A 26,773-nucleotide genomic window follows, 5' to 3' on the forward strand; every position below is an offset into this window, starting at 1 on the left:
TACATTATTTACTGATTTAACAAAGGTATTTCTAGGTTACAAAATTCTATTAGTCTCGCTGAGACGTGTCCCGAAATAACAACCAACCGTTACTTCTGTTACGAATAATTAATTTAGTAAACTCTAGGTCATATAAATTATTGTGTTTTGTCTCTTAAACTATATTTGATTAAATAAAAAAAAAACATCAAATAAACATAGAATTCTAAAATTCACCACTATTTTGTTGTGATGTAATATGTTTCCGTTAATTTAAACATCTATTTTACTTGACCACACTTTGCATAATAGTCTGATAAGAAATCATGTGGCCATCATAATAATAATTAAAAGAATTTTGTACACACGAAAACAGAATAAGAACATGAAAAATTATAGTTGTATATAACTTACTTACGGAAGTTAAAACGATGCTTTTACTATTTTTGCAACAAGTACGACGGCAGCTAATGGATGTATACATGTGTAGGTCGACTGATGAGAAAGAAGCGAGTTGTTGAAACATTTTTATGAAAATAATTCCAATAATGACAAGTCATTTAATTTATATCAAACTCGAGCTCATGATTAATATTGGTATTAAGTTACTAGAACTTAAAATATGTCAGACGTCTTATTTTTTTTGCTGTTTGGAGTGAGGCATATTTCTAATTTTTTAAAAATGAAGATATTGTTTTAATTCTACTTAATTCAGCTTCTATAACCTTAAAACAAAACTGGCACAATGCTTTCTTTTAGTTTAATGTGATTTTTAATGTAACTTGTAAATTTTCTTCACGAAATTAACACATTATACAGATAACACATGGAGAGTTGAAGTTGTTATTATGGGCATTACTGGTATAAAAATTTATTTGTCCACTGCGTGACAGAAAGGAAATATACATTGTTCATATACAGGGATAATGTGTAAACATTCCCCTTTAATCTAATACGAACACGTCAAATTTAAAAACAAAACATATATAGTCACAGAAGGTAGACAGTATATGTGCCAGTATCACTAAGTTGTATATTTCTAAAACAGCAGGAAGCTGTGCATTTTATTCTTGCAAACGAACCCACACGCTAACTACTCTTTCTCTGGACAAGTTTTTATTGTGCAACAAGCAAGGCTGTTAACTACAAACTGTGACAAAATTTTAAAACAACAAACGTAAAAACATTAGAAGGGTATAAATCTTTATCAAGAAAACATCTACATTTTAACACAAATATCACACTTTTTACTTTGTACAATGAATTAAATATGCAGATGTTCACTTTATATCTTAAAATTCACTAGTAACATAAGCATAGTAATACATTATATGGAATAGCAAATACTATTTGTTGTTACAGCAGTGGACAAGTTAAGAAATTACATGTTGTTTATACATGTATGTGATGCAAGATTCTAAACTGATTTCATGATGCATGATGGAGATGCATTGTTTGATTACTTTGTTATCATAAGCATGGAAGGAAACGAATTATACGTCTAAAAACACTTTATTACAAATATCTAGAAATATCAGTGTAAAAACCCATTTCTTCACATATTGGCAGTTAAATTTTGTCAATCTATCTATCACATTCACTGCTACTTCTAATCACAACTAATAACATTTGGTGGCTTGTATCAATAATATTTAAAAAGACTAAACTTTAATTCTATGAACATTTATTTATATTACTAGAGACAAAGAAGAAAGAGCAGTGGAAACAGAATTTTTATCAAGTGCTTGCTTTATCCAACACTCTTTTCATAATTCCTAAGAAAATACAGTTTAAACATTTACAATACTTAAAAAAATACAAGCATTCTACTTACTACAGCAACCATGTGGTTTAATGTTTCTAATAACCTAAATTATGATGTTAAACAGGTTTAGTGTTTCTAATACCCTAGATAATGTTGTTTTATGTAATTCCATGTTTCTAATAACTTGGATTATGATATCAAACAGTCTCGTGTTTCTAGTAACATAGAAATAGTTAAATGTAGTTCCATTTTTCGTCCAACCAATATAATGATGTCAACCATGGTTCTGTGTGCCTAACGATATTACAATGTCTACTGCAGTCCCGTTTCTAGTAACATAGAAATAGTTAAATGTAGTTCCATTTTTCGTCCAATATAATGATGTCAACCATGGTTCTGTGTGACAATGTCTACTGCAATCCCGTGTTTCTAGTAACACAGAAATAGTTAAATGTAGTTCCATTTTTCGTCCAACCAATATAATGATATCAACCATGGTTCTGTGTGTCTAATGACAAAACAATTTTTATCATGAAAGTTGACATGAATGTTTACTGCAGCTAGTTAAATAAAAGTAATAAATTACATTTATCTGTTAAGGTTATATATAAACTTAACATTCATCATCTTAGAATATTTAATGTTTTGCTCATAATAAATCATAGCAAAAACTGTAGATTCCTAATTTTTCTGCAACTTTAAAAATATTTCAGATATTACTCGATAAAACCTAAATGTTATTTTAAACTTTTTCAATACAAAGTAGTTAATTAGTATGTTTTTCTCTTTCATCATATAATCTATAAGATTTAAATAAGTGTATTGTGTTTATATTCTTATATAGTAACTTAAAGCACAACTGTTTCACATCTTATTGTTTCCTTGGTATTCCCTTTATAGCACTTATTTTCAACCTGTAGGCCACAAGAAACACAGTTATGAGCTAATGCAGGCTGGGGTGACTGTGTCAGCCCTAAACTAATGAGTCACAAACTGTAAGCATGGGTCTTTACTACTAAACCAAGTAATTATGTAGGTCTTGAGGTGTAATATGTTAGGAGTCTTATTATTATAAATACACAACCCTTTTTTTCAATAATTTTGTTTCATTAACTGCTATTAAGTCTGTATTGAAACTAACTGTATTTATGTAAATGTCTGTATTAAAACTAACTTATGTAAACATCTGTATTGAAACTAACTGTATTTATGTAAAAATCTGTATTGAAACTATATTTATGTAAACTACAATTGAATAAAGAATTTATTTTGCTAGGAAGGAAATTTTTTGTTTTTTTAGAAGTTATGTAGATGTACGTAAACTGAGGTCAGCAACTATAAAGGTTCAAAGTGATTCTACACAATTATGTTGATAATATGACTAGTTAGAATTCAGAACAGCTAATAAAGATAACAAAATGTGAATTTTCAGTCCAACCAAAAACATCACTAAAAAGGTACTGAATATTACTTTTTATGAGTATTAAATACTGTTTTTCAAGGTTATGTTCAGCATAATTTAACTATTTAAAGAAAACAATGAGAAGGTAACTTTCTCTTATCATTATAGATACAGGGAAATGAAAACATATTACAAACACAGTGTAAACTAAAATAAACCTTTCTAAGCACATGTTTAGAGACAGATAATTAAGGACCCAAACTGTAAACTTTGTAGTTCACAACACAAACCAAATAAACTCACTATCATAAGAAAACTTTCCTGAGAGTTGTAATGATGATGTAAATATACAGAAGAATCTCATTATACACATACACGTTGGGGGACGGTCGTTAAAATACTCTAAGTTTAAATACAGATATGTGTGTTAAGTTCCCAAATAATGGTAATGGAACTGATGGACGGACTTGGGAAAACTCCACATATACATTTTTTTTCCATATTTATACCAGTTGTATTTTTACAAAATTAAACAATTTTTAAATGGAAAAAACCAACAAGCAAACTGTAGTTTTGAAGGCACTATACAACAAAATGATTCAAGCTCTGATATTTATTTTTTAAATTAAAATTACTACTTCCACAACATTTAAGAATTCAACAACAAGGTTACACTCATAAATTCCATCACTTCTACAGAGGTGACCAAACTTAAACAAATATGAATGGATAAAAAATAACTTTTGACAGTTATACTGAATTCTATTGTTAATAAAAACTATCTTCAATATTTGATTTTTTTAAAGTACTGGTTCACCAGATCTACTAACTATAACACAGACAATAAAAAAACCAAAATGTGCAAACTTCAGTCTGGTTAAAATACTACATCAGTTGTAACTAGTTTAAATAATTCTGTGAAAAATATCTTTCAGTAGAAACTGTAAATATATGATAATAAGAAAGTTCAATTAATACACAGAAGATATTCTGTACATGTGAAATATTTTCTCAACAAATTGAATCAGAGTACTTTAAAGAAACTTTCATAACCAAAAAACTTCATAAACCAATGAGCTTTTCACTAAATAAAAAAAAATCATAATTCACTGTTTGTTTATTTTATTGGGTGCAAAGCTACACAATAGGGTTATCTGTGATGTGCCATCACATGTATCCAACAACAATTTTTATCATTATGAGTTCCCTAATTTGCCTCTGAGCCACTGGGGGTTGGGGAATCTATTTTCAATAATTGTATGTATGGTTTACGTCTTAAACAGTATATTACCACTAAAATATGCTATAAATGTTTCTGTTACAGTACTTTCTAAAATTGTTATTATGTATTAAAAAGGTGTATGTGTTTGAAAGCTTTGCTCACATATATGCTTTATATACGGTTTCAAAATACATTTTCAGAAGTACTAAGAGCACATTCAGAATGCTCGTAATTCAACATATGAAAATATTTTTCTCTACTGACTGTAATCTTTCTTTCAACAAATTTTTCTGAGATCTTCCATTTACAATTTCCTAGAAAAGCCATATAATCCATTATCTGCGGAAAGATCGGATAATTCTCTTTGGACTTTCTGTGACCCCAGTTGTTGGACGGAGAGCTGAGAGGAGAAGGGTACAATTAAAACTTGAAATTATGTTTCAATCAAAACAGCAGCAATCATACTTCAAAAGAAACTATATTACAATTTTAGTAACAAACACACACACACAAGAATTATTGATGATTACTTTAACAGTATGTGTTTAGTAAGCTTCTGATTCTAAAGTTTTTGTTAACCCTTACCTTGATCTACAAGTTTTGTTCGACCTCTCTGCTTTCCTCCAGGGTCATTCATCAGTTGTATGTCACAATTAGTATCTTGGTTACTAGAAAAAAAAAAGTAAAATAATAGTAAATGAAGAAAGTTCGAAAATATAACTCATAAAATAGATGCCATTTTTCAGAGTTCAAAGAATGGAGCTCCCAGAACATGAAATGATATTTACTAACAATAGTCATTACAACAAAAATCACAAGATGGAATTTTCATTACAAAACATCCTAGTGTGTTATACTTTTCTTATTGTTTTATATTTACTCTTCAAGATTTCATACAATTCTTTATACGTGATCCATCACCAATAAAATATATTTTATAATAAAAACACATTTTAAATTTTAACTTCAGTTTTATGAGTTCCAAGTTCTAATGTGCACTTATGATAGAAATACACGAGAACATGCCTTCAGAAACAAAGATCCTGAGTTAACTAAACAACATCTGAATTAATTTTCATTCTTAACAGCTTTTCTAATGATGCCTTTTTCAAACAATTAATGGTTAATTTCATCCCTCTGGTGGAATAGATATACAATTAAGAAAAAAGAAGATACATCATTTTTTACTCAGGTTTACATCTATGCCTACATACTTCATTAAACTTAGTAAATATAAGCCTTTTTTCTTCTGAAGAAGATCAGTGAACAATTTAAAAACGCTTGAGTTTTGGGTCTCATTTGAAAACTATCATAACTTTTAATATATTTATTATTCAAGTGACCAGCTTTATTTTAATCAGAGAAAGTAAGGCACAGTATCAAAGCCTAATTGTTCATTGGTTTAAAAACACTTCCTTCAAAATCAGCAAATTAAAACAGCATATTCCTGAGTAATTAAATAAAATCAGAGCACAAAATCAAATAGTTACAAATTAATATTGCAGAAATCACAATTTGAATGTAGCACCAACAGTTCCAAACATAACAATCCAGTTTATCTAATAATGGTTTCACACATAAAAATCTAGCCTACCTAATAATGGTATGTCTCTCACGGTTAACAATATCTTTATCATTGGTAAACAAGATAGTTTGGTAAGGAACAGTACCAGCTCCTTGTCGAACCTGAGTCAAAATACCATTGTACACCAACAAGTCATCCACCAATAGCTATGATGGAGAAAAAAAAAAGCTGAAGTAATCCATTAAAATTTGTAAAAAAAAAAGACTATAAAAATGGCATGCCACAGCAAAATTAAGTATTAGACAAAAAGGTGCACACATATAGATATATATTTAGCTATATATACTGCCGTATTAATAAATCACATACTAACTTCTGAAAGAAGCAGGTGTCTGTTGCTCCTTTTTACCTTACTTTTTGTGCTGTGATTTTCAAGTACACTGATGTCTGACACAAGTTTTGATGCATCCACAACATGTAAACTCAGGAAATGTACTGCAGAAAATAATTTTGAAAATGGACAGCAAAGGTAAGAAGCAAACACTAGTGAACAAATAAAATCTTTATTAGTTTCTTTCTAAGTTTACTTCCTGATAAAATGCATTACAACTGATAAAATACACAGTAAGTAGGGTTTGTTTTCAGAACAGATACAACTTACTGATCACTGGTGCCATATTTAATCAAAATGTTGTACCTGTTCTAAAAATAAATCTTACTAACTGTAAAAGCTGTAAACTGTAATATAATAAAAAGTAATCTTTGTTGACACAAATGGTGCAAGTCTTTTTTTACACTTACTGGTTGGATTTCTTGCTTCAGTCTCAATGCTTAGGCTGAAGACAAAGTACATCTACATGAGACAAAAATCAAGATAAATCTAACACATTGGTGTAATTTTATACCAGATTTCATGAACCATGTACCATGATTTCATAAATTACCTGCTTCAATCAATTGTTAAATATTCATTCATGCTGAGCTGGTCACACAGGTTTCTATTTTTCCTATGTGAACAGACTATCCTGGAATAAAACAGAAGCAAGTGTGGCCAACTCAAATCAAGAACAAATAATGAAGCATGTAACTTTCACCAAAGAAAAAGGAATTGTACATGTATACTGGTCTTCAACATCTGTTTAACAAGACTGGTGTATACTTGTAAGACTCCTACTAAACAATTTAGAAAATTTATGAGAATATATCTGATTAAAGGAATATTCTAAAGTAATTAGAGGAGGACAAAATTTATGACTACTTCAGATATCACATTTTTATTGATATGCAACAATATGTATAAAACTGAACTAGCCTACAGTCTGTGATCTTTTATCAAAATAACCTACAGTCTGTGATAAGTTTCTTAAGTAGCCTCCAGTTTGTAAAACATTTTTGAACTATTCTACAGTCTTCAGTAATCTCTTGAACTAGCCTACCATCTGTGATGCTGTCTTGAACTAGCCTACCATCTTGAACTAGTTTACATATATTTATAAATTACAACTTTCACAGTAAAGAAGTTTTACTTAAATAAATTCCAACATTTTAAATGATAGTGTGACAATTCTACAATATAGATTTTAATGATAAAGGATATTTACTTAAATCAACATTAAACAATAAGACAATGAGTAAACAAGCTATTTAAATTAGAAGAATGATAGTGGTTACCCATGCCTGTGTGTGTGTTTGTGTGTTTCTCTTATAGCAAAGCCACATCAGGCTATCTGCCGAGCCTACCAAGGGAAATCAAACCCCTAATTTTAGCATTGTAAATCTGTGGACTCACTGCTGTACTAGCAGGGGCCCCATGCATGTAGATGTCAATACATGTGAAAAGGCAGGTTATTTATTTACAGCTAAAAAAAAAGAAAAAAAGATGACAGTTTATGTACATGGAGGATATTCTGCAAAATATTTAGGTCAATATTAGGAATGTCTGGTGAAATAATGATAACATGTATTTATTAATAAGGATTCTTTGAATTTTCTTCTGACAGGTTCTTGTTTTAGTAGTATATTAACATTGTTTGGAAAACTATAACTGTTCTTCATATACTCATGGATATGGGAAGGAATTTTGATGTTCTTTAAATTTAATGTTCAAATTACATCCTGTTTCACCTACGTAAAAATCTGAGATCAGTATTTGATTGATTAATTTGACTTATCATTCAAAGTGTTTACAATTAAGGAATCATACTCTTTGGTTGGTAGAATCACGTAACAGTTTTCTTCATTGGAATTTTGTATGACATCATCTTTGTTTTTATAAAAAATGTTAGGCCATTCATTTCTCCCAGTGCCAAATGTCTTCACTAAATTCATCTATGAGGTTTTTCTAATGGACTAGTTTTTGGTTTAGTTTGGAAATTACTCACTGAGTGTTTTTATTTTTATTTAAAATATTGAAGATTTCCAGAGATTCTTTATATCCTGCAACAAACTTAACAAAGCTTCTTGAGACCTTTGATTAGGGATTAGTTGCTGGAGACAGGATTTGAGATTTTATTGTATTATTACTTTCCAGGAAAGATCTTCAAAACAAGTTTTTGAATCTGACACTGATATAATGGCAGCAGTAACTGTATAGTTCAGACTTTTGTTTAATGCTGTGGTTTCAGGTTTGTTGAGTCAAATGTTCGCAAGGTTGATTATATTGTTCTTTATATTATACTTTGTTCTCCTGAAATATACAGACATACACAGTTTTTCTGAAATTATTTTGGTGGTTAAGCTTTTTAAGTAGATATTTCCCTGTTTTAATAAAAAATGTAAGTTGTAGTTTTCTACTGATCAGTAAACTAGAAAGTCAAATCCATATATTAGGTTTTTCTTTCACATCCAGTCTTTCAAAAACTGTTGATAATTCTTTTTCAATTTACTCAATACCTTATAAGGCTAGCTAATTCTAAAATCAAGTTCATTTATTCATTGCTTTTGCCAAATCACTTTAATCAGCCCAAGAAATTATCTTAATCACTTATTGCTTAATTAGAAAGCCAATTGAATTACAATAGCTACAGGACATTGTATTACACTATGTAACAATATTTTAATATTTTTAATTTTTCTTGTTCCTGGGCAGAAAGTGTTATTTCCCAATTGCTTATGCCTAAAGTAACTGGAAAAGACCTATTTTTCTCTTCAAACATTGCTTTTGTGACCTGGGAGCATATAATAAAAACATGATGAGAGACTGTATTTGGGGGCTGATAAGTGAAAGTGATTTACGTTACAGTCGCAAATCTCGAAAAACTACTCATTTCTAAACATTTTTGTATGATTTTAGTATAAATACATGTAAATCTTAATTCATATGTTGTTTTATTCAGACCTTACGTAAATGAAAATGTGCAAATTTGCCCATTTTTTCTTCGTAAACTTTGCTTTTGAAGGGAATAATGGCCACTTTCTGTACTTTTAGAACATAAGCAATTAAGAAATAACACATACTCTCCAGGAACAAAATTTGTGTTACATAGTGTTATTTCTGTTCTAAACTGAATATCTGAAATAGATAAAAATTAAGTAAAGTACTAACAACAGCCTTACCCAACAATTAGGGTTAATTTTTATCAAGACATTCAGTTGTTGAAGAAAAAAAACTTGTGTTATTTATGCTTTAGCTATTGTTGTAAAAGGAACTAAAACAAATAGGGACTTGTTAAGTTAGACAAGAACATTTAAAAGAAAAAAAATATTTTCAAGGAATGTACATGAACTGCTCATGCATGATATAATTCAACACTTTGTTTGTTGTAATTTAGACTATGCTCCTACCAGATTATTTATAGCTTTGTCATGCTAGTTTTGTAGGTAGTCACAGTTCAAAGAGCAATAAAACAATAAGATTTAAATGAAAAGCTGTGAAATTGTCGGAGGACTGAATATTTTGGGATAAATAACTGTAACTGTCTGTTCAATAATCAATCGTTCTAGAATGAAAAAAGGATAACTTAAATACATATTGCATTGTTAAATGGTAAGTCAGTACAAATTGACTGAACCCTTATACAGTGTAAGGGTGAAGAAAATCTTATATACCTGGTGTATTTCCATGCATTAACCTGACTCCAGTTTATGATAGCCACTTCCCATGCTGCATCAGAAAAGCTGCACATGCAGGCAAAGCTCAATATTCACTTTTAAAATAATGGGAGAGCAGGCATGAATAATGTTGATGCCAAATTTTATTTCACAAACAAGATATTCTATACCGATTTGTTAATAATTAATCACACTTCAAAATGTGACATAAATTAAAAATAAAAATGTTGATTTACCATACATTGTTGATGAACAGTTATTAGCATGATTGAAGTACTCAGCAACTACTTTTCACAATGAGTGGTACAAGTAGCTCAAAGCTTTAGCTCTGAGAGAAATCAAAAGTGCAACATGATTAACCTTTTAAAGTCCATGAAATAATTTAAACTGATAGTTTAACTTAATTTTCAATCTCTGAAATGGGTACTTTTACTTGTAACAGATAAAATTTAATGTTTTACCAAAAGTAACTTTTTGATATTTATTTAAGAGGTTATAGAGGTTATTCAAATGAAATATAAAAATTTTAAGATGAAAAAAGTACTTTTATTCTCAACATGAAAGTCACTTTAGATTCACACTGACTCAGTAAAGCCTTCAGAAATTAACAAACTAACTTTTAATAAAAATACTTAAGTTTTTTTTTTAAACAAAAGACGTGTGATGCTTATTAAAGGCTTGCCAAATTTTATGAAGATAAATTCAGTAAATTCCAAGTTATAGTGCGAATAGTTTTATAGTTACAAAGGGTTAATAAAATGAACCAATCCCACAATCAACAAACACTCAGGTACAACTTCATATATGTTTTGATCATTATTTTCCCAGAAATTCCTAATCTTACCTAGTTTTTGTACATGTTCCACATATTTAAATTCATCTGGTTTTTTGTTGTTTTTTTTTCTCAGCTGTAAATAAACAAGCTACCAGTTCACGTGTATTGATTTGTATGTGCATAGGTAATCATTATCAAAACTCTAATTTAAATAAATTGTTTACTCAATGTTTTAATGTTTAAAGTTGATTTAAATACAAAGAAAGGTTTCTTTTTCATTAAAACATATGCACTTGAGAATGACTTAACTAGTGATCTGAATATCTCACTTGTTTAAAACTTATTCCTTACTGTAAAAGTTTTAATTTGTAAACATATTCATTATCAGAAAGTAAACTCACGTGAAACTCATTTACAGTTTGCTTCACCTTAAACAAATGCCAAAGTTAACCATGAATCAGTATGTTAAAAGAAATCAATGTATAAAGTTACAGTAAAATAATGTTGTTCTAGGTTTTGTTTGACCAGATATTTTAGCAAATCAAACTCTCTGATAAACTGTGAAAATACAAAATGATTGAATAACAAGTTCTTATATACTCTACAAAAATAGTTAAGCAATTTGAAGCTGTACAGAATACTTTCAATTAATGAAAGTAAATTGTCTGCTCAAAACAAATACCTGAAGAATACTGCAGCTTACCCCAAATTCTCTTACTCCTCTGGAAGGAGTTTTTGCATAATTCCACAATTTAATCATGGATACCATGACAAGATGGTCAAAGACGATGTATACACGGTTCAACTACAAAAAAGGAACCATGAGCCAAACAAATTACTGAACAGAGAAACTGCTTTAATTTTTAGCCTAAAATATTTACATTCTCCATCTATGAAAGGTATAGAATACAATAAATATTTCTGATAAAAATAAAGAAAAATAGAGAATAATGTTACAATTACATTATTTGTAGTTAATAACTGATTATGATAATGTTAGAAAATACTCCTGCCCATTACATTTTGGTTTATAATTACCAATAATCTCTGAATGAAATACTAATTTTTTCTTTTTGTCTATCTGAAAGGGGTAAGAATTCTTTTCTTTAAAATTGTAATCAACAAGATAAAATGTACATAGTATGTGTAACTTTATATGACAAATTTGTGGTTCAGTATACAGGAAAAATGAATTTTCTTAACTAGAATTCCTAGATTTACCAGTAGGGTTGAAAAAACTAAAACTTCATTAGTATCCTCACCACATCTGGTAATAAAGGGGCCAGCCACATGTGACAAGCATCAGAAGTATTGTTAACACCATCTATTAGTTTGTCTGGTGTCCTCACATCATCAGATATGCCTTCTAACACATTAACACTGTCAGGATATGCTGCAATATCTTGTGAGAAAAATGAAACAGATTTTTGTTCAATATTAGATATTTCAAACATGTAAAAATAAGTAAACTTGGTTAATCTACCATAAATACTTCACAAAAACTTGAAATGTAAAAAATTACGAGACATAATATTATGTACAAAGAAAACAAGGTAATACTAAGAGCCAAACATACTGGTTTCACAAGTATTTAAATCCTATAAGCTCTCTCCTTACCAAATCCTCCTTTAATTTCTATGAATATCTTAATTACCTTCATAATGCCCTGAATGTATTATTGAATACACTGCCTAGCTCCATAGCTCCTTGCCTTTTAATTTGTTAATAAACATAAAACTGTACAATGGGCAGGGACCAAAATAAAAATTTCAGTGTTTTAAGCCTTTAGGCCTACTCCTGAGCCATCAGCGGGCAACTGCCATTCTTCTTGAGTACCTCACCTACCTCCTTAACCCCTCCTTTCTTTAAGTATCTCACCTAACTTCATAATCCTATCTTTCTTCTTGAGTACCTCACCTAGTTCCATAACCCCACCTTACTTCCTTGGTACTCTACCAAGCTCCACAAGCATTTAACTTTAATTTCTAGTACTCAGTAACCTAGGTTCTTAAGCATCATCTTTTTCTAGTTTTCAATCTAGTTTCATGAGTATTATTCCTCCTGAATGTCCTGCTAACTCCTTAGTTTTCTGTTTAGCCCCTTGAGCAATCTCTTCTTTTAATAATATCCTGCTTTCTTGATAACAAGAAACCCACTTGAAATAAAAATGCATCTCAGAATGGCTGGTATGGGTATTAACACTTTTATTGATAAGCAGAGAACAACGTTTTGACCTTCCTAGGCCATCTTCAGGTTAACAAAGAGAGAGTTTGCAACTGACTGTTGTCAGGCAAATGTCTTAGGAACAAAAGTATAAACGGGTATGGGATTGTAGGGGGCATTGCAATTGGATGTTAGGTTATTAATCAGTATAGGTGTTAAAGTGTTCCTTTATACTGGTTTAATTTTGGTTTTAGTTGCTGTATTTATTCTGTCACACATTTTCTAATTTCTTGAATATTCTATTTGTTAATTATTTAATATTTTGATTGGTCTTCTTCATGTTTCATGCCCTTATTTAGCCCATGAACAGCCTATTCTTAACACGTGCCCTGCTAGTTTCATAACTGTATCAACTGTTTACAGCAAAAGTGTGTGATCAAGCTACATATCTATGGGTTTTCTTTTAAAGATCATCTAAGAGCAAGGAAGTATGAAACATGATCCTTTTTTTAAATGTATCTAAAGCCACATAAAGCTTCTGGTATTTCGTATCTAGTTTGAACTGAAAATGGTGATAAGTTGGATATGGCTTAGTGGTTAGAGTGCCGAACTGTGAATCTAAGGGCCTACTGTTTGTGTTCCATTATTGCAATATTGTTCATTGGTACATTATAAGAGTTGGTGCTGGATAGTTCTGACTAGCTAATTTTCCTCCAAGTACAGTGTTTCCCAACCAATGGGGAGCAAAATGTTGTGCAAATATTTCACTAAAACTAAACAAAAATTAATTTACCAGTAACTTCCAACATTTTATTTGCCCCCAACAATTAATCCTTTTATGATAGGTGGGTCTAAGTGTCTATGTCATAATGTTCTGGTGAATTATATATTTAGAAAGCCATAAAAATTGTAAGAGTAATTAAATTTATCATAATACAGTGAAATATTCAAAAGATCCACTGGGATATAGTCGCCTTTGTTCAAGTGAAAGATTATTAGAAACAAATCATAACAGAAATCTCTCATATACTTAGAAGGTACCAGCTTACAGATGAAAAATCAAAGCTTTCCATTATCCAAGAATAGAAATCATGTCGTAAACAAACCTCATTCCTTATTTCTATTGTTGCCTTTAAAACTTGTGTCAGGGTTTGTTTTTTACCCTGATTTTAAACTACTAAAACCTATCTTACTGAAAAAACAAAAATCCTATTTTCCTGATATTTCCAAACCAGGATTATAGTAAATTACTCACAGGAAACACACAGTAAAAATAATTCACTTTTAACCAGAAAATGGTAAATGCAAACTACATCTTGTTTAAGAATATGACAGTTTTTATACAAATATCAAGCAAACAGAGAAAACTGTGAAATAAGAAACAGTTCAAGACAAGAGAACTTACTGTTTTCTGCTAGAGGAATCTTCCTCCCAGATGCATCATACACCTCCAATCCATTCAGACCAACATAATAAAGATCACCCCACGTAGACAGAAATAGAAGTTGAAACACAACTGTTATGTTGCTAAGGGTCTTATCTTACTTATGTATATTGCAAAATATAACTAGCATATTAGTAAATATTTTCTAATTCTAATAAAAAGCATGAAAATCTCATTTCTTATTAAATGACCAGTAAATATAAACAAGAATGTGCTCTAACTTAAAAAAAAAGTTTAGTGGATTACCATGAACCTATACGAAAACAAACAGGAAGCATATTTAAATGATATAGATCAGTAATGAATGATAAAATCTATTTACAAGGATACAGCCATGGGGCATCACAGGTGCTTCATAATCAGTGAGTACATCATCTGAGCTCTTCTTTGGTCTAGAAGATGGAAACGGTACAAAAACACAATATGTCATATCAAAAATTACTGCTGAATATCTTAACTGTTTGTGAAGTATCTAATTCAAATAAAGACAAGAACAAGAGAGAGCCTCCTACCAATGTGTATCTACAATAAAGAGATCCATGTTATTTAAAATAATATAGTTAATTGTGACTTGCCAATCACCAATGCTGAGTTGGCTTTTCTTCCAGTAACTTGGCATGTTTAAAATTAACTCATTCTAAGAAAAAAAGGGACAATCTTAATTGTTAATGTTTAAATCTAAAGATAAACTGAGTCATTACCTATAAAATTTACAACATTAATTGAATTTTTTTTTTAAACATCATCTATATCAGAAGTATAAAATTCCACTAGCCTGATATCAAGGACTACTAAATTTTGAGTTTGTGCTACTGTGAATTTCATATGTACCAGCCAGGACTAGTGCAGTTCTGTTTCCATGAAATGTGTACAAATATGTAGCATCCAACTCTATATTTAATTACTTAAATATACAAAAATGCTACCTTTTTTATTTACTTTTTTCCCTTTCAAATCACACCTACTGCTACTGAAAATTTTTAACAGATTTCTATCCTGTTCATCAACAGTAGGTTAATCCACCATTTGTTGATAAACACATATACATGACTCAGTTACTAATCCTAAATTAGAATATCAACTTATTTATTTTCGTAATTAAGACACATCTATGTTAATATTTTTCACAGGCTTAAAATAATTATTTTTTTTAATGAAAAGTTTTATTGATATGAAAAAAACAACTGTGTTTTGAATGACCCTGACTGGAACTCTACAGCCTTTTTTGAAGATAAAATGATATAAAAACAAAGTGTTCTGAGCATCAGACTGCCACATGATTGTTTTCAATGTGGATAACTTACTCAGAAATTTCATTCCTGCATCATATGTCCCTCAGTATACTGCATTGTTTTTAAAGTAACAGAAATACTGGTCTATCATGCATGTAACCTAAAAATTTGTTAAAAACAGCACTCTGGTTAACGTTATAAAAATTGTTGGGCTGACAGAATTTCAATATGGGATAGTATATTTTTCATGTCTTTTAATGCATAAAAAAAATTACACATTCTGTACAGAAATAATGTGGTTGACATATACACAACTTCCTTTACTTTAACTCTAAAGTCCTTAAAAATGCATGTTACGAAACATTTACTTCTTGTTTATCTCTACCCAACAGAAAATACTCGCACATCCCTAAACTGGCTTCAAAAAGTTGACAGACGCTAAGATCAGTACTTCAAATACAAGTCTTACAAACCTCTCAGTCAAATCAGTGTTTACATCAGAGCTGAAGGCTTTGATGGTCAGTTACTCTTCTACCCTCAACATGCATGTGCTGTTTTTGTAAACGTTAAGTAGCATATTATAATTTTAATTGATTTGAATTACTACTTTTCCTAATATATTATTCAATAAGGTAATTTTCTTTTGCAAAATTATTACGTTCACTGTGAATATAGGAGATGTACAGACAAGTAGAAAACATTTAGACAAACTTTGTTTCAGAACCACTTAGCACTGGTAAGTCACAATATCATTCAATTAATTCCAATTTATAAAATGCAACAATTTAATTGGTGCTGCATTTTAATACAATGTGAAGTACATAAATGTTTAAAAGTACCATCATATTTTTACAACAAATTCCAAACTTTGCAAGATTTACAACAAAAATCTAATGAATTTGCTGTCAACATACAACGTTTTTTTCAGTTTTATAGTTGTCAAATTTGTACATCAAAGATAACCCCAACTCACCTCCATAATTGTAACAAGTGTACGTTACTGTTACATAAAGGTGGCGAACCATCAAAACTGACTACTTGAGAATATTCAAAATAACAATGTCCAGGTCCTTTTCTCAGTAAAAATCCTTCAGTCGGGGAAAGAAGTTTACCATCTAGAGTGACATTCATTTGCTTCACCTTATAAAAGTAAAATGTGTATGAAGAAGACAATGGATTTTTAAAACTACACATATGATAAAGTTTCTCTTTTGGAATACTTTACAAATACTTTAATAGTAATAATAAAAAAGTGTTATCTACAAAATAAAAAATGTTGAAATGCAATGGATGAATTAATTCAAAAACAAGATAACTGTAAAAATTACTTTATTAATTATTCATTAGAAGTAGTATGTTAATGTAAATTTAATGGTTGTATCTTTTGTATAAGCCTAAATAAGTTTAAAATAGTCTTGTTTGCCCTGATGAAATTCTATTGGGGAAAAGTTGGTTTAAATAAAACCAATTATGTTTTCTGGAGTAATAGGTCACATTTTATTTCTCTTTTTAACAATAAACAGTATGTTATTTAAGAACTTACAAAAAATTGGTCAATAAGAAAATTTGAAACACAAACCTGTAACTAACTGGAAGTATTCAGACTGTTCTGAATAAAAATTTCTAAGGAATCACTTTGTAAGAAAAAAATATGTAAGCATCTAAGATATCTATATTTTTAAATTAAATAATCCCCAAATAACTAAGGTATTCAGTTTTGTAAAGCGTAATAATCTCCAATATAAAAGCAAACACCCTCCTGTGTGCATTAACAGAGATGTTTGATTCATTGTAGACTCCTGTAATAATTTTAAATTATTTTGATGGTGTACTAGAAACTTGTGTGTTCCTCTTTGCTTAATTGTATTGACACGGGTCATGGTTAAAGGCCATGCCATCATGTTTGTTGACCTGCATTCAAAAGGTCATTGCACTACTATATTACAAATTTATTTGAACAGATTTAGTATCAAACTATAGATTATAATTCAAATATCTGTATTATATGTTAATTTCTTAATTTGAGAGTAAATATTAAAAAAAACCTTCCTAAATATTGATGTTTGTATGTCATATGGTATGTTGAATGCAGCATTAGTTCAAATTAGATATTTCTAATGTCCAAATAAAAAGTCTAAAGTTTCTTACAAATTAAGAACTCAAATTATTGATATTAACAAGCTAGAATCTAAAATAAAAACCTCCTATCTTTTCTATTTGCTGAGATATTGCTACTTCTAATGAATCAAACACAATGCCCATGCCAAGATCTTTCCATTGTTGGAAACACTTGCTTATTTACACCTACTTCTGTCAGTGATGTGTGAATAACCAATCAAAAGTTCAGAATGTCCTTCTAGTGGATTTTTCAGCATCTTCTCTTTATGCTAGACTCCAAGCTGGTAAATTAAGATTTTAGTGAACTCGAAAATTCATACTTTTTAATTCAAATACAGCTTACTTACTAAGCTCAATAAATTATTGTGGAATTCTATGGTATTAATAATGTAAATTATGATTTTTAGTTATTTCAAATGTATATATGTATAAAACCTAAAAAAGTTATTTCTCTTCACATCATCAACATGCCAAATTTGATGAGGCTTAGCAACCTATGACAAGCAGTAAACATGTACAAAGTTCATAAGTAGAAAAGAATTGTTTGCTATACTTATTTATTTACTGTTTTATGTTTTAAGAAAATAAAAATTTATTAGTAAATTATAATAATTTTTATACATATAATGAGCTATATAACCAAAATGTGATTGTATTTTACACAATACTGGTCTACTAAAACACAACAAAGTCAGATCACATTGTGGAGGCCAGTTTTATGTTATTGGATATAATAACATAAGCGCATGTGCACTGCATCATCTCAACTTCTGTAATATTAGCCAGGTACAACTGGAAGGTCAATATAATAAAAATAGTAAATATAATATATAAATGTATGAGATTTCAACTACTGAGACTGAATATTTGTGCTTTTGTGTTATAGTCTATAGTCATTCTAGAATGGAAAAGACCATTATTTATATTTATTTCCTAACTGTTTATGGTCGTTAAAAGGGCAGTCAAATTGATGAACCATGTTTACAGTCCAGATAGAGAAAATACCATAAAATAATTTTACTGAAAACAAGCATTTGAAATGTATTTAGGAGGTTTTAGAGATTACACAAATGAGATTTGATACTTTTGGGAAGAAGAACAGTTTTTTAACCATAGCATTAAAATCACTTTACACTTGGACAGAAACAAAATAAACTCAATATATCCACAAACAAATCTTTAGTAAAATTACTTTATTTAAAATTCTGATTTTTGTGTGTACAAAAGACTTGTAATGTTTACTAAATGTTTAATTACCAAATTTTGTGAAGATACTTGTGTATTTTATATTGAGCCTGTCATGAAAGGATTAATGGCCTCAAGAACAAAAGTAGGTTGACAGAAGTGAAAAACTGGAACATTTTAATATTTTTCCTTTATACTTACACCCCTGTAAGAATCCTCTTGTGACGCATTATAGTTCCACACTCGAAGACCACTAACATTTAAAGTCTGGCCAAAAGATATAGTAATGGTTGGAGGACAATGTTCCAAAAAGTCAGTGCACCACATGTGTTCCTCAGACATTGTCATATTTTCCCCATTGATTAATCTGCATAGTTGTAATAAAAGGGAAGTTAGGCTAAAAATACATTTAAAAGTTAGAGCTTTTATCAGGTTGTATATTTTTTCTTTTATTTATTTCCAATATGAAATAAGATGTATTTCATAATAATAGAAAACTGTTAACATTAACAGTTAAATATATGCTTACTACTATTCACAAAATTGTCTGAGATATGTAAAAAACAGATAAACACATTTAATCTGTAATAAATGTTCTACATCAAGTATAACAGAGAATGTTGACTGTAACAAAGATGAAAATATCTAAATATTAGCAGCTGCTTAATTCTGTTTTTTTTTTAAATTATCCTTACTCTTTAAAATATTTGAAATTAATATTAATTCATTTGAAAGATCATAATGATTTTTATCCACCTACATTGAAGCCTATTATCAAACCTTATTTTCCTTTGCTGGTGCAGATAAGCCAAACAAAGACCTGTGATTGCTCACTGAAATATCAGCCTTAAGTAACTTTTCAAAAATATGGAATAAGTCTAGTCATCTGATAAGTTGTAATGTAATTAGCATATTATACTAATTTGATAGTGGAAAGTGACAAATTGGATCATTTTAACTCTTCTTGTGTGATTAGATGATGATGTTCATATTGAGGAGCCACAGATGTAGAATTACTAGATGAAGGGATGAGGGTCATTCACTGTCTTCTTTGCCACCAACCTTCTTAATATTATGAAGTTTCTCTAAACACCCACACTATTGAAAGTCACGAAATAACACACGTATTCTACACACTCACAAAATAACACACGTACTCTGCGCATTCACATAAAAACACTCATACTATATACATTAACAAAATAATATGGACATACTCTTATCAGTTCACAATTTCCAAACACCATTGTTTAATATAATATGGTGCTGATTTGCTGCCTAACACGTCTTGAAATTTTTTGGTAAATTTCTCTTTACATTTACTTAAAATAAAACATTAGAGTTGAAACAATTAAATACCATAGTATTATATACAAAGAATGTGAAAAAGGACTTCAGATAACTGGGTACGATAGAGTTAATACTGCAGCATTAACTTTACATTTTTTCCACTGCTCCCATCATCTGACAGTGGAATGATGTACTGTAAATAGTATAAAACACATACACTATTATACACAAAATGTAACACTACCTAATGAGATGATTATGAGAGTCCACTGGAGAGGATGACAACATATGTGGGTACAACACAATTGGTTCACCACAAGAATCTAATACTTCTAGGCCAGTTAACCCAATAGTTTGCAAGTCACCCCACTTGGCCGTTAAAGTCAAGATCAAACCTGAAATATATATGAAGAAACATTTATTCATTTTAATATTTATAAACAGTTGAAATAATAGACAACTAATGTGTGCATGTATACACACACACACATTTTAAAGATAAATTATGTCCAAGGTTTCTACTACTCTAACACATCTAAAATACTACAATTTTATTAAGTGACAGATTTTGAAGAATAGTCATACATTCCAGAAACAAATAAAGAGAAAGATAAACATTGCAAGAAATATTCTGACAAACAGTTTACTGAATCAAGCAACATCAGAAATAAGATTACATACTGTAGGATTGTATTAATTAACACTTACAAAAATGTTTTGATGTTTTCAATGCATTTTCTTGAAACAGAAATCTTGGGTTTATGGCATTATAAAAAAGTGAATATCACAACGACAAAATTTAACAATTTTCTCCTCTGAAAATACATTTTTGATTGAAACCTCCACACACATAGAATAGCTTCATTCTTCACACATTGTACTTTGTAAAGAAGTGAGATTATTGTCTGGGAAGTTGACATTTTCCTCACTTGAGAATGAATTTCCAACAGACACTCACCTCTGCATACACTAAATCAGGGATTGACAAAATCCGTGTGGCTTTTTAAGGATATTTGTGTGACTCTTGGGCTGCCTGCTGTGTCCACTGAGGAGAATTAAACCCATAATTTTAATGCTGAAAAGCTGGAGGCTTACTGCCAATATCTCATACTTGTTGGTCAAATACGAAATAATCTGCCTATAAATTCTGATGCTAGATTATTGCCTTAGGATCAGCCAGTTCTAGTGATAAGTTTTGGTCATACAGTAATTTTTTATCAATGGTGAAAGTTATATATTTAACACATAATATTATTACACAGATGAAAATTCCATGCTCTCTTAATAGGTAGATCACTTAAGTTTAGATCTAATGTCCAGAAAATTAGAATTACAAAGATAACTGAAAAAAATAGGAAAAATAAAAGTCAAGCATCTGATCAGCTAGAAGATGGCTGATATGGAGTGTTTTGAAAGGACTTAGTTTCAAGTAACAAGTATTATGTACTGTTAATGATGCATAGGCATATTACTTTATTGATCTGATTACACAGTGATCTTGAATATAAGGCAACCCTGATTTTCAGAAAACACAGAAAATAAAAAAAAGACAACTGTCATAATGCCCTTTGTTAGGCCTACAAAAATCAATACACTAAGTGAGCAATCTGCAGGTGGATTAGTTGCAAGAATTAACAACGACCTTAAGCAAACATCTAGCACAAATATGTGATGGATGCTATCTGGACATTCATGAATGTGACAGGCTTGACTAGGGGGCCTGTGGTCAGCCACAATTAAAAAACATCGCCCTATAATGTGTCCAATACGGTACTGACCATTTCACATCAACAACTTCAGTTAAAAACATTTATAAGAACATATACATTATTAAGCCTTCTAAAATCTTTGTTGTCTTTTTCAAATGTTTTTAGAGGAACTTTCCTCCATAAAATAATAATTTTGAATTCTTACATGAATAAGGTTAAAAAAATTATGTTCTGATAAGGTTGTGTATGTATCAAGATTGAGGTTTAGATTTGTAGCTCATCATGAAAGATGCACCATGTTATAAATGTTACTGCGTAATAATCTTATGTACTTTTAGGCCCTGTATACATTACATGTTGTGGATAGATACATCTCCTTGGTCATTAACAATTCACACATACACATAAATGTGAAAAAAGTAAAAAATTGGTTTAAAACATGAAAAACTTTAAAGGCAAGACATCTTTGTGTGCACAAACTGAGATAACAAATGACAATCAGAACATATATTCTTAGTAAGTACAAAAACAAATACTGTCATTTCTGTTGTTTCATTTAAAAGTAGTAGTTTTCTTAAGTCACTAAGCAACTGGTTTGTTTTCTAAACCATTAATAATCAAAATAACTTCAATATCTTGGTTTTTCATAATTAACTTTTTGTATTAAATTTAACTAATGTACCTTAATATTTTACTTTAGAAGAAAAGCTGCTATATAATATTTGACTCTTATATTCCACATTGTGACTGTACACTTGAATTATATTTTACAGGATGCCTTAACTATAAATTATTAAAACAAAACAACAAACAACTGTTGAAAAATTTACATATAAAGCAGCTTTACATAAAACTTACACTGCCCAAGAAACTTTTTATTTTCGTTTGAGTTCAATAAATTTATGCTATCTTCCATGAAAGATCCTCTTCTGTATTGTGACTGGCAAGTTGGATTAGCAGTGGTAAAAGGGCGGTCGGGCTACAGACAGAAAAGCTTGCTTTCAAAATTATTCTGAATGGACATGACAGATTTAATGATATATTAATTAAACAATAACAAAAAATTTAAAAAATCTCGACTTTTTATAGGATGCAGAATTTGAAAACAAAAATATATCATACAACAGATTCTTGATATTTATTGTCAAACTTTGATTTTTTTATCATGAAATCCAAGTATATTTACAATATAAAAACATGTGTATTTGGATAAAATAATAACTGATAAAGAAATAAGATCAAATCCTCCTCACATATATTCGTCTGTTATAGCACTTTAAAGATACATAAAAAATGGGACAGTTTTGTGTTCTTTTAATACATGTATGACTGAAAAAAGTTAATGATATTGCAAGTCTTTGCTGTTATTTCTTCAGTAAATCTTTGTAAAGTAGTAACTGAATTTTGTTTTATAAAAATTCTTTGCCAGATCATTAAAAACATTTAGTTTTAAGATTACTCCAGGTTGACAGTTAACAAAGATTATGCTTCACTCTTCTGCCCACCAAAAAGAAAGAAAAAACGAATAAAAGTTAAATAATTAAAGATTTATATTTTTCACAAATGACTATACAGGATCATTTGTTCACTAGTAATTTAACTATAATACATTAATGTTTTCCATATTTTTACACCTTTTACATGGATATTTATTTGGAATAATTGCAGGTAAATAAAGTCAGTCCAAATAGCTAGCTGTCTAGAAGTGGGCTTTAAAAATATCAATTCTCACTGGAATTATATCTAGAGATAATGAAAATTGAATGGTGCACTCTTACTTGATTATCAGTAAAGAATTATGCTTTATTTTTTAAATAAAGTTTTTTATATTGCTTGTTTCATATTTCTTGTGCAAAGTTATGAGGAGCTGACTGTGTACAGCAGGGGTTCCCAACCTTTTGGCACTCGCGACCGTTTACCTAAAAGTTTGAAACCCATGTGACCCCTTACTTAGGGCTTACTATCAGCAGCTTAATTTTTCTTTCATTTTCTGTGAAGGAGAGGGAAAGAAACATCAAAAAAAAATATTTAAAAATTCTGTAATTATTTATTAGCAAATTAAATCACATTGATCCAACCTGAATTCACAAAAAGAACATATATTTCTTAAAATAACATTAACATAGGTTTGAACAGCTATCCAACCCAGCTAGTGAGATGCCTGATGTTGCATATCAGCAGCAAGCTTTGAAATTCATGGCCGAGCATTTGTCAGAGCCAGTCTCATGTCATCTCCAACATCCAATCTGTTCCTATTCTTTTTATTTATATTGACAAGAGTGGAAAATCCTGCCTCACACAAGTAGGTAGAAGCAAATGGAACAAGGACACGTAAAACTATCATGCTGACTTTGAAGTATGACTGATACATAGCGCACCAGAACTGAGTCACGGATTTCACCTTGAAAAGATCACGAGCTGAAGAGTCGTTCCTTAGATCCAGAAATTCATCTTGGATATCATCTGGGATGCTGGATACATCAAGTTCAGTACAAAATGGGTTCCTTACAAGGGCCTCCTGTTCCTGTGATAGCTCAGGGAAGTAGCGCTCGACTTCCTTTTCTAGAGACTGAAGATGTTCGGTAATCTCATCCTTGAGGAACTGATCCAGTTGGATCTGAGACTCATCCGTCACTCCACAGAGTTTTTCAAACATAGTTTCCAAGATTGGTTTTCCGACGCCAGTTCTGCAGTTTGGAAACAAAGGCCCGAAGACTATCTTGAAAAAGGAGAACATGTGTTTCCCTTCCTTGAAGCTTCAAATTGAGCTTGTTCAGCTGGTCAAAAATGTCGGCTAGGTACGCAACCCTTTTATTCCATGTTTCATCTTCAAAGTGAGCTACAAGATCTTTCCTTTCTTGAGTCTCCAGGAATAGCTTTATTTCATCTTTCATTTCAAAGACACGATTAATAACGTTTCCTTTCAACAACCAACGTACTGCTGTGTAGAAGAGAAGGACTTCGTGGTCAGCATTCATGTCTTTGCATAGTTCTTTGAATAGGCGAGTGTTGAGTGCTTGAGTCTTCACATAATTTACAATTTTGATTACAGATTCAAGCACTTCCTGCAGAGAGGCAGGGAGAGTCTTACTGGCAAGAGCATATCGGTGAATTATGCAGTGGATGCCCTTTGCTTGAGGTGCTAGCTTCTATACTCTCGACTGGAATCCTGATTTTTGATCCCAGCATAGCCGGTGCCCCATCCGTACAAACCCCACACACGTTTTCCCATTGAAGATCTTCGTCTTGAAAAAAAGTTGAAACTTTTTCCATGACATCATCAGCTTTTGTTGTGGTTTCAAGTGCACTGCAGAATAAGAATTCGTCTTTGATGTCACCTGAATTAATGTATCTCACGAAGACAAGCAACTGAGAACATGAACTTACATCTGTTGACTCGTCGAGCTGAAAGGAGAACAAAGGGGAACCCTTGATTTCACTCGAAACCTGTTCCTTCACATCCATAGACATTTTAGAAATGCGCGCCTCTGTATAGTATTATTTGACAGGGATACTTGCTGCATCTTCTTTGCACTGGCTTCTCCAAGAATAAGATTTACTGCTTTCATCATGCAGGGTTTAAGAAGTGTTTCTCCAATCGTGTGAGGCTTTTTTTGTTTAGCAATTTCGAATGCAATCTCACATGAAGCTTCCACTACGGCTGCACTCTGCTGCTGAAACGACCCACTTCTATTAATTCTTTGGCTTTTAAGACACCGTTCATGCTGTTTGAAGAAATCCAAACCTATCTTTGCGTGTTCTGGATGTTTCATTTCAAGATGACGCTTGAGTTTTGATGGTTTCATTGACTCTGCACTCAGGACAGCATGGCATAAAACACACTGTGGTTTCTCAATGCAGTCATTGGCGAACACAATGGTGAAGCCAATGTTGAGGTAGCATTCTGAGTATCTGCGCCGTTTAGCCATGGACACAACTCACCTCTACTGCTTACTTATCTCCTTGTTAAAATAAAATAAAAATGTTGAATAATGAATGCTTTGGCAACTGTAGATCTTACACTGACTACTTGTGGGGGGTGCAGGTAGAGTAATGATGGGATAAGTGTTGGAAGGGAAGGGAGCGTGGCCAGTCGCGAGATTCATCATCCACCAATCAGCAACGGACATGTGACTCACTTGTCAACATCAAGCACACACACACTTAATCGCAGCTAAACAGACACACAAGCATACGTACATGCACGTGCACTCACATACTCGCTACTCACTAGTACACACACACACATTCACTCACAGGCATGCATACATACACCCATAATAACACCTAATGACACTGAACTAACGTAGCACACGTTTTTCTTTGCACTGAAACAAAAAAATGTAAGAGCATGAAAATGTAATTGATGAAATAAAATTAATGTTATCCCAAGCTACTTCTAACAAGGCTACACGACTCCCCTGCCAAAGCTACGCGACTCCTCTGCCAAGACTTCGCGACCCCCAGGGTCTTCAGTTAACCTGAAGATAATCTAAAAAGGTCAAAATGTGCTAAAAGTGTAAAGGTGTTAATACCCATACCAGTTGTTTTGAGATACATTTTTAGCTCATTTTGACCTTTTTAGGTTATCTTCAGGTTAACTGAAAATGACTTAGGAAGGTTGAAATGTTGTTCTCTGCTTCATTAGTAAAAGTGTTAATTCCCATGCTAGCCTTTCTGAGATATATTTTTACTTCAAGTGGGTTTTTCATCATCAAGAAATCTTGAGCTATTTTTTTATGACTAAACAAAGGGATTTGAACATCACTTTTACAGTGCATCCACATCCACACCTCAAAGTATGAAGAACAAAGTTTGAGCATGCCAATCATTAAGCCATACTTGTACAGGTAATACATTTTATTGGTTAATACTATAACTAATTATTAAGAAAGGAATATTTCATTTAATTAA

General features: G+C 30.9%; 1 protein-coding gene across 10 annotated transcripts in view; it reads right to left on the reverse strand.

Annotated features, from left to right (window-relative positions):
* Nucleotides 1–1,084: 1,084 nt before the first annotated feature.
* Nucleotides 1,085–26,773, reverse strand: part of LOC143237150 (katanin-interacting protein-like) — a 117,913-nt gene continuing 92,224 nt past the window's right edge. For 4 of the 10 annotated variants that reach the window (XM_076476074.1, XM_076476075.1, XM_076476076.1 and 1 more), the window contains 13 exons: nt 22,718–22,838; nt 20,395–20,545; nt 19,062–19,227; nt 16,531–16,697; nt 14,656–14,717; nt 14,287–14,397; nt 11,981–12,120; nt 11,422–11,523; nt 6,695–6,746; nt 6,267–6,436; nt 5,963–6,099; nt 4,954–5,036; nt 1,085–4,768 (listed from right to left, as the gene is read on the reverse strand). In XM_076476074.1, the coding sequence (XP_076332189.1) occupies nt 4,704–4,768; nt 4,954–5,036; nt 5,963–6,099; nt 6,267–6,436; nt 6,695–6,746; nt 11,422–11,523; nt 11,981–12,120; nt 14,287–14,397; nt 14,656–14,717; nt 16,531–16,697; nt 19,062–19,227; nt 20,395–20,545; nt 22,718–22,838 (1,527 nt within the window). In that variant the 3' untranslated portion in view covers nt 1,085–4,703. Of the gene's footprint in view, nt 4,769–4,953; nt 5,037–5,962; nt 6,100–6,266; nt 6,437–6,694; nt 6,747–11,421; nt 11,524–11,980; nt 12,121–14,286; nt 14,398–14,655; nt 14,718–16,530; nt 16,698–19,061; nt 19,228–20,394; nt 20,546–22,717; nt 22,839–26,773 lie in introns of those variants that run through there. The other 6 variants (XR_013019886.1, XR_013019887.1, XM_076476077.1 and 3 more) reach the window with 6 other exon arrangements.

This window comes from Tachypleus tridentatus, chromosome 13 (assembly GCF_004210375.1).
Source record: "Tachypleus tridentatus isolate NWPU-2018 chromosome 13, ASM421037v1, whole genome shotgun sequence".
Classification (NCBI taxonomy): domain Eukaryota; kingdom Metazoa; phylum Arthropoda; class Merostomata; order Xiphosura; family Limulidae; genus Tachypleus; species Tachypleus tridentatus.